Source organism: Oryza glaberrima, chromosome 2 (genome assembly GCF_000147395.1).
Source record: "Oryza glaberrima chromosome 2, OglaRS2, whole genome shotgun sequence".
NCBI classification, from domain to species: domain Eukaryota; kingdom Viridiplantae; phylum Streptophyta; class Magnoliopsida; order Poales; family Poaceae; genus Oryza; species Oryza glaberrima.
The window spans coordinates 10,691,283-10,699,955 of NC_068327.1; the positions used below are offsets into that span (position 1 = coordinate 10,691,283).

At 42.2% G+C, this 8,673-nt stretch overlaps 1 protein-coding gene across 1 annotated transcript; it reads left to right on the forward strand.

The window, feature by feature from the left end:
• The first annotated feature begins 585 nt into the window (after nucleotides 1-585).
• On the forward strand, nucleotides 586-8,017 carry LOC127762830 (putative pentatricopeptide repeat-containing protein At5g08490). The gene is made up of 5 exons (XM_052287336.1): nucleotides 586-727; nucleotides 1,935-4,863; nucleotides 5,071-5,171; nucleotides 5,297-5,689; nucleotides 7,804-8,017. Exon 2 carries the CDS (start codon nucleotides 1,968-1,970, stop codon nucleotides 4,758-4,760), a length of 2,793 nt encoding a protein of 930 aa, XP_052143296.1. The 5' UTR covers nucleotides 586-727; nucleotides 1,935-1,967; the 3' UTR covers nucleotides 4,761-4,863; nucleotides 5,071-5,171; nucleotides 5,297-5,689; nucleotides 7,804-8,017.
• Nucleotides 8,018-8,673: the final 656 nt, after the last annotated feature.

An 8,673-nucleotide genomic window follows, 5' to 3' on the forward strand; every position in this document is an offset into this window, starting at 1 on the left:
CTATGATTAATAGGATGTTATGCAGACTGTAGATCGATGGTGGAAGCGCACGAAGTAGAAGACATTACCACTTAATTCGCAGCGTGGCCTTATTCAGTTCATGATGCAGCTCCCACTAGCATTACAAGAAGATCAACGCTATTGCCAGTATGCCTGGGATTACCTGCCGGCTGCCGCCGTGCTTCGGAGTGGATGGTTCACCGCGCCCGGCAGCGCGTCGGCGAGGGTGTGAGGCTGGATAATGGATTGGCTAATAGGGATTGGTACTTGCCGTCCACCACTCACGCTGTTGGCACAATCTCCTCCGGCGTTGTCGACGTCGGCCTTGAGCCCGCCCTACGAGAGCCACTTCATCTCTCTCCTAAGAGAACGCGATGTTGGAGCCGCGCTGGCAGTGAAAAACCTAGATTGCTATACCCTGGTCCAAGCAATGTTAAGTGAAAAGTTTGGTATAGACATGGTTCATTATGCAACTTGGGTAATACTCCCTCTGTTTCATAATGTAAGTTATTTACATGCTAGAATAACTTACATTATAAAACAGAAACAGAGGGAGTAAAAACTAGACCACAGTGCAATTTACTCTAAAAATATTGAGAAAAGGGCGGGGATCGCGTAAAAGAAAAAGAAAAATCTAAGTCTCCTCCGCTCCTTGTGCCGCCGCCAAGACGAACAGGGGAGGGCCGGGCGGCGAGACGAGCAGAGCAGCGGAGGGGAGGGGATCCTGGTGAGCATCCGCGTGCCCTTTCTGATTCATCTCTCTCTCTCTCTCCCACCCCACCGGGACTGGAATTTGCTTGCGTTCGTGAACCCTACTAGCTTCTCTTCTAGATCTGGAAGAAGCTCTTTTCCTCCTCCTTAATTTGATAGCCTTAAACCTCTCTTAATTCAAGTAATAACAGTTTGTTTCTTCACCCAAACCCCCATGTCCCAAGTTGGATCCGCCCCTGATATGAGTTTGTGGCTTTCTTCAGTATAGATGAAAGTTCTCAAATATTTACCTGCAGGGGATCTTAAGTTTGTTGTTCAGTTGAGTCTAGGCAGAGTAGCTCCGACCATGGTTTTTCTGCCATCATGATCAACTAAGATTCGGTTCTTAAATAGTATATTTTAGAATCAACCAAAATACAGTTTTTGCTTATCCTTCTTATATACTTGATCTCGTACATTTCCAACGTACACTTAGATATTTGATCTCTCAAGTTCTGAACAATTAATCTGCAAGGGGGAAATGACTTAACTTTTTATCACTTTTCTCTACATGTTTATAATTAAAGCTGCCACAATATGAATGCTCCATATGTAAATGAATCTGCTGAGTCCTTCTTAATTGGTCATAAGGATATATTTACAAAATATGTCCACTCATATTTTTTTCAGTGTACATGTATGAGGGAATAACATATTGAGATGCTTATGCTGAGGGAAGAAGTGCTATTTTTTTTAAAAAAAATCGTACATGAGTCATGGCTGTACCTGACTTGATGTGTGTATGATCGGTTTTAGCATTAATATTCAAGCAAATTAGTGCATAGGTCAAGTTGATTTTTTCCTCTATAATGATAGTTTGTGGCATTTCTGGTGTTCTGTGTGAGTTGTGTTGTTGAGATGATTGACAATTTGGTACTTCCTCCGTTTCATATTATAAGACTTTCTAGCATTGCCCACATTCATATATATGTTAATGAATCTAGACATATATTAATGAATCTAGACATATATGTGTACCTAGATTCATTGACATCTATATGAATGTGGGCAATGCTAAAAAGTCTTATAACCTGAAACGGAGGTAGTACTACATTGAAGTTTATGGTGATCTTGTGGCCTGCTGTTCGAGAAGCTGAAAAATAAAGTTTGCATCACGTACCATGAGATTATTTAACGAGATGGTCACATTTTCATTGCATCAATGATTTGTTTATGTGTTGCAGTCATGGAAATTAATACTGGTGATATAAGGGGCTATGCTTATGTTCCCTCTCTCAAGGCCGCCGGGTCGCCATTACACCGACGCCACGCTCCGCAGGGGGCAGTGGCGGCTCTCCCACCACCTCCGCGCCGCAGCCGCAACCACAAGCGGTGGTGGTGCGCCCGACGTGTTCGATGCAGTGCCTGCCCTGGATGACCGCATGCGGTGCAGCGCGCTGCTCAGGGAGCGCGCAGCGGGAGGGGACCACTACGGGTGCACCTCCCTCCTCCGGTGGATGCTGGCCCGGGGACTTCGCCCCAACAGGCTGGCGCTCGCTGCGGCGGTCAAATCGTCGTCCGCGCTCCCCGACTGCCGCGGCGGCGCGGCGCTCGGGAGGTGCCTCCACGGGCTCGCTGTCAAGGTCGGGTACGCGGATGGCACGGTGGTGGCAAAGGCGGTCATGGACATGTACGGGAGGATCGGGTCTCTCGTGGACGCCCACACGGTGTTTGATGAGATGAGCTGCTCCGACGCGGTATGTAGGAACATCCTGATCACTGCCTCCTCCCGTGCTGGACTTTACAACGATGTGTTCCATTTGTTCCGTGCAATGCTTGCTAGTGGTGTAGATGAGAGCATGCCAACTGCAGTCACGGTCGCTGTCGTCCTTCCGGTGTGCGCAAAGTTGAGGGTGCTGAGGGCTGGAAGGAGTATCCACGGCTATGTCATCAAGACTGGTTTGGAGTTTAACACTCTGTCTGGAAATGCTTTGGTATCAATGTACGCAAAATGTGGTGGGAGCATAGCTATGGATGATGCGCATCTAGCATTTTCTACAATTTGTTGCAAGGATGTGGTTTCATGGAACTCAATCATTGCGGGATATTCTGAGAATGGGTTGTTTGAAGAAGCACTTGCACTGTTTGGTCAGATGATCTCAGAGGAATGCCTTCCAAACTATTCAACATTGGCTAATGTTCTTCCCTTCTGTTCACTTGTGGAGTATGGGAGGCACTATGGGAAAGAAATTCATGGTTTTGTGGTCCGACATGGTTTAGAAATGGATATATCTGTTAGCAATGCGCTGATGGCACATTATTCCAAGGTTTGTGAAATGAGGGCTGTAGAATCAATATTTAGAAGTTCAAAAATGGGAGATATCGTTACATGGAACACTGTCATTGCGGGATATGTGATGAATCGGTATCCCTCAAGGGCATTGAAACTGTTTCAGGGGCTTTTGTTTGCCGGAATGGCTCCTGATTCTGTTTCTCTTATCAGCCTACTTACTGCTTGTGCCCAAGTAGGCAATCTCAGAGTGGGCATCAGGGTTCATGGTTATATTTTTCGACATCCTGAACTTCTTCAAGAAATATCATTAATGAACGCTCTTGTCAGCTTTTACAGCCAGTGTGACAGGTTTGATGCTGCTTTTCGATCTTTTATCACTATTCAGAACAAAGACTCAGTATCCTGGAACGCAATTCTCTCTGCTTGTGCAAACAGTGAACACCATATTGAACAGTTCTTTAGACTCCTTGGTGAAATGTGGCATGACGTAACTCAGTGGGACTCTGTCACGATCTTGAATATTATCCGCATGAGTACGTTCTGTGGGATTAAGATGGTTCGAGAATCTCATGGATATTCCTTGCGAGTCGGTTATACTGGTGATTCTTCAGTTGCGAATGCTATTCTAGACGCGTATGCAAAGTGTGGCTACCTGCATGATGCAGAAACACTCTTCAGAAGCCTTGCAGGACGGAACATTGTTACTGGCAATACAATGATTTCTTGCTACCTAAAAAATAATTGTGTGGAGGATGCTGAGATGACCTTCAACCATATGGCTGAGAAAGATTTAACTACATGGAATCTGATGAGCCGGTTGTATGCACAGAACGATTTGTGTGATCAAGCTTTTTGCTTGTTCCATCAGTTGCAATCTGAAGGACTAAGCCCTGATACTATAAGCATTACAAATATTCTTTCGGCTTGCATCCATCTGAGCTCAGTGCAACTTGTGAAACAATGCCATGGTTACATGCTTAGAGCATCCCTAGAAGATATTCATCTAGAAGGAGCACTTCTTGATGCATACTCTAAGTGTGGGAACATAGCCAATGCATACAACCTCTTTCAAGTTAGCCTGCATAAGGACCTTGTCATATTCACAGCCATGATAGGAGCTTATGCAATGCATGGAATGGCAGAAAAGGCGGTAGAACTATTCTCCAAAATGCTTACACTTGACATTAAGCCAGACCATGTAGTTCTGACTGCTCTTCTGTCAGCCTGCAGTCATGCAGGGCTTGTCGATGCTGGAATTAAGATTTTCAAGTCCATCAGAGAGATCTATGGAGTTGAACCAACAGAAGAGCACTGTGCATGCATGGTTGACCTTCTTGCCCGTTCTGGGCGTCTCCAAGATGCATACAGTTTTGCGTTGGATATGCCTCCTCATGTGGTCAATGCCAATGCATGGGGCTCCTTGCTAGGGGCATGCAAGGTCCATGGAGAGGTCAAAATTGGTCAGCTTGCAGCTGATCGCTTGTTCTCCATGGAGGCTGAGGACATCGGGAACTATGTGATCATGTCAAACATCTTTGCGGCTGATGATAAATGGGAAAGTGTTGAGCATGTCAGGAAACTGATGAAATCCAAGGATATGAAAAAACCTGCAGGATGCAGCTGGATTGAGGTTGAGAAGACACGGCATTTGTTTGTAGCCAGTGATGTTCAGCACCAAGATAGGTTTTCTATCTACGATGTGTTGGGAAGTTTGTATCAGCAAATCAGAGGTACACAGGGAGGGACAGAACATTTAGTTGTGACTTATGAGCTGTGACATAAAACACTCAGTAAATTACTTGGTGTTCTGGCCCCGTCATTGTTTTGGGTTGCCAAAGATCTCCATGGAACTGAGTGACCTTTCCATCACATCTTCCGTGGTGAGCTTGGAATCTCATTATTTGGTTTGATTCTGTTTTAACCTTCTTGTCACTGTTGTTCTTGATGTTTTGGTGTAACACTTTTTCTCACTAATGCTTGCCATTGTGCAGAGTAATAAGTAACAGCTACTGATGTTTTTCTTGGAATACTTACACTACATATCACTTGCAGGGATTGCAATCTCATATCTTTCCAATTTTTTTCAGGACAACATATGGAGACATCTGCTTACAACCGTGAACCGGTTGGAGTGTCTTTGTCAGCTCAAAAAAAGATTGGTTCCTGGCGATGCATTGTTCTTCCTGAGGTAAGCAATGCTAAGCGTGTCATTTGGAGGCGAAGCAAAATCCCCTCCACCCACAAACCGTGCGAAGAAAGTATTTTTCGCTCCCCAGAATCCGCTGTGACCCATGAGCGGTTGATGGATTTCAGGGGAACAGCTGACGCAGCACAGACGTCCGAAGCTAGCAAGGCATCCTCGTCCTCACGTACGTCCGATCTGCCCCCTTCCACACCGTGGTTCCGGGAGCTGTGGGTCAACGCCGACAAATAGTTGCAGCCGTTGCCTAAGGTATGTCAAATCGAGAGAGGAGATTGGACGCTGTGGCGCTGTGTTCTGTGTGGTTGGTGGTGCTTCTTGGGTCATTTGCAAACACCACCTCTAAGATAGCCTGTCTGCAAACACCACTTTATTAATCGAGAAGGTGGTACTTCTTGATTCTAATTGATGAATCAAGAAAGATGGAGTCTAGTATATACAAAATGTGGTCATTTGCAAAGCAGACAGAGAAAAGGGTTGAAGATCTATATTCAGATGTGAAAAAGGTAAGATTATACTTCCTCTGATTCCATGCATAAGTCATCTTTGAATTCCTAACTCATTTCCAAATATAAGTCATAACTTGAGGCACCTTTTACTCTCATTTTTTTTCCTTCTTTGTCCTTTATGAATACATGTTACCACTCGTGAACATGTCCCCACTGTGTATAAATGAAGGGCAACGAGCTGATTTCATCACTTTCTTAATCCTTGTGCACAAGTATAAAAAACCATTTGTATTTGGAATTAGAGTCTCAGAGGAAGTATATATTATCATTTGTTTTGACATTCATGTGAACATAGATCTAAGGCAGAAATGTTGTATTTCTTCTGGGTACGGCTGCTGCTTAGTCTGAACTACTTATTAGCTTTATAGTTGGTGGTTAATTTACATGTGCCTGACAGGAGGTTGCTGTTGGTAGCCATCCTTACTTTTTTTAAATAAAACAAATGTTCCAGATGAGATATAATTTTTGGAGACACCAGGGTAAAGAGAACTGTGGGAAATTCTAGAATAATATACCCAAAAATAAAATCCCTTTTGTTTCTTGAAAACACAGGGCTACGCTTCATTTTATTAAGAAGAAGAAATATGTACAAACGAGGGATCCAAAAGGACCCCTCAATACCCCCAAAAAAAACGTCACAAAAGGTGTTGCTTGACTAAAATCCCTTATGAGAAGGCTAATAAGTGAAATATAAAATAGTATTGGCCAAGTGGAGTACTTTCACGTTCGTCTTTCCTATATCCAATTCAGCACTCCACTGGAAATTCTGTGTGCCCCTACTTCACTTCAGCTGGTAGTTTCCCCCACCTTTCCAGGAAGTCTGGGATAGAATACTTTATGCCCAATCATTCCAACTAACTATTTCATCCTGTCTTAGCGTAGCTTTTGGCACAAAATTAGCTGATGCTTATTCCTCAGATAATATTCCTCTGAAAACATGAAAACATTCCATCTAACTATTTCAGATGGTCATAATCCTTTTGTATTTCTTTGGCAAGCCGTTTTGTACTAAAACCTGCCCTAATGTGCTTGTGTGAGTCCTTTTGGACTCTTTTCCTTCTTATTAATATAATGATGTGCAGCTCTCGTGTGTGTTCGAGAAAAAAAAAACTTGAAAACATTGTTGGGTTTGACCGATGATTAAGGACTGCCACGATCATCAACTGCTACAGTTGAACTAGTTAAGAGGTTCCGAGATACTCCCTCCATACTCATAAAGGAAGTCGTTTAGGACAGCGACACGGTCTCCAAAACACAACTTTGACTTCTTGTTTCTATAAAAATATTTATTAAAAAGTGATATATGTATACTTTTATGAAAGTATTTTTCAAGACAAATCTATTCATATAATTTTTACATTTTCAAACTCAACAACTTGAGAGTTATTTATGATTTATATTCCCAAGGTTTGACTTAAACATTATCCTAAACGACTTCCTTTATGAGTACGGAGGGAGTATGTAATTGCCAATTTGCCAAGTGCTATTGTTCTGTGAAGTGTTCTGAAATGTTCAACACCTCAACATTCAAAGTCTCTACATATTTCTATATGTACTGGCATGGTAGTATTCATTCATACTATGGAAGCTAAATAGAACTGTGTGGCATCTGCAGATAACAGTGTCCTATTGCTTGCATATGAGAGTAGTAAATAATTTGATTTTGTTGCGAAATACATGTGCTTGACATGTATGCTTGCTGTTAGGTTGATACCCTTATACAATGTTCCAGATAAGATAATTGTTCGATGCACCACATTAGAATTTTTTTCCTGGCAACTTCTTTTATGATATAGCAAAATAAAAGTATTAAAAGTAAATAAAATGCTTTATTCATCAAAGAACTTGAAAATATTCATATGGATTTGAGTAGGGAAGTGTTATGATGATCTCCAACATTCCTGCAGATATTAAAATTTCTAAATTTATATTGTTTCTTTTCTTTGTGCAATTTTCTCCAACTACTTAGCAGCTAATCATGCCTTATCTATGTTTTCGTTAAAGCAGTGAACAGAACATATGAGCATAATCTGAACAGTTACTTCAGTGTTAAGGGATGCTTTTGGGCATGTGTTTAACAGTACTGATTTCATTCCATTTCATTTTTATAGGCGAAGATGAACTTGATGAAGGAATCTAAACATTCAGTAGATCCAGAAGCTCCCTTGCTCATAGCATAGACCCTTGAATTTTATTGAATAGTTAGTTTATGAAACTTTCGTTACTGAATATATGCCAGGGTGTGCCCCCAAGAATCACGTATTTTTGGAATTTGAAATGAAATAGTACCAAACAATTTTGGAGAGTGATGAACTTTTTTCTTTAGTGACTAATGTTTTATATTTTTGTCAAGTGCCATGTTTCGTGCTAACTTTCCTAAACTTTACATATCTCTAGACGTGAGAGAATGTTCAAATAACTGATCATCACCGTAAGGCGGCAAAGCCGTGGCAAGTTTTCTACTTCCTCCGACCCAAAATATTGCTAGTAGTATATATGTGGTTGTTTTTTAAGAAAGACCCTACGTTTCTTTGTTTTAGAGCGCTATCCTTATAAGTGGAATTTTCGCTTCTTGGGATTGTATTTCTGTCAAACACGAGTAGTTTTCCGGATAAAACACACCGGTGCCAGTCGGTTCGAGGGTATATGCATATTCAGTGTAAATGTGAGGAGTTCTTTTTTTTGCAAAAATACTACCACGCGTCTTTTCCTTCGCGGATGTACACAGGCGTGCTTAGGGGTGTAAATGGCTAACCCGCGAAACCCACTTATAAGCTAAAATAAACTGTTAGTCCGTTTATTTTGATCTATAAGTGGGTTCGTGGCTGATCCACTTACACCTCTAGGCGTGCTAAAACAGCGCAATGACCAGTTGAATGGCGTGTTGCCGATTCCTCTCACCCGATCGAGTCATGCTCCAGAGCAATACAAACGTGGCAGCATCTCAAGACGCCAAAAAATTTTAAAAAAAAAGAAAGGAG

Coding starts and splice junctions, on each gene's coding strand:
- LOC127762830 (XM_052287336.1), top strand. CDS start 1,968: ATGCTTATGTTCCCTCTCTCAAGGCCGCCGGGTCGCCATTACACCGAC.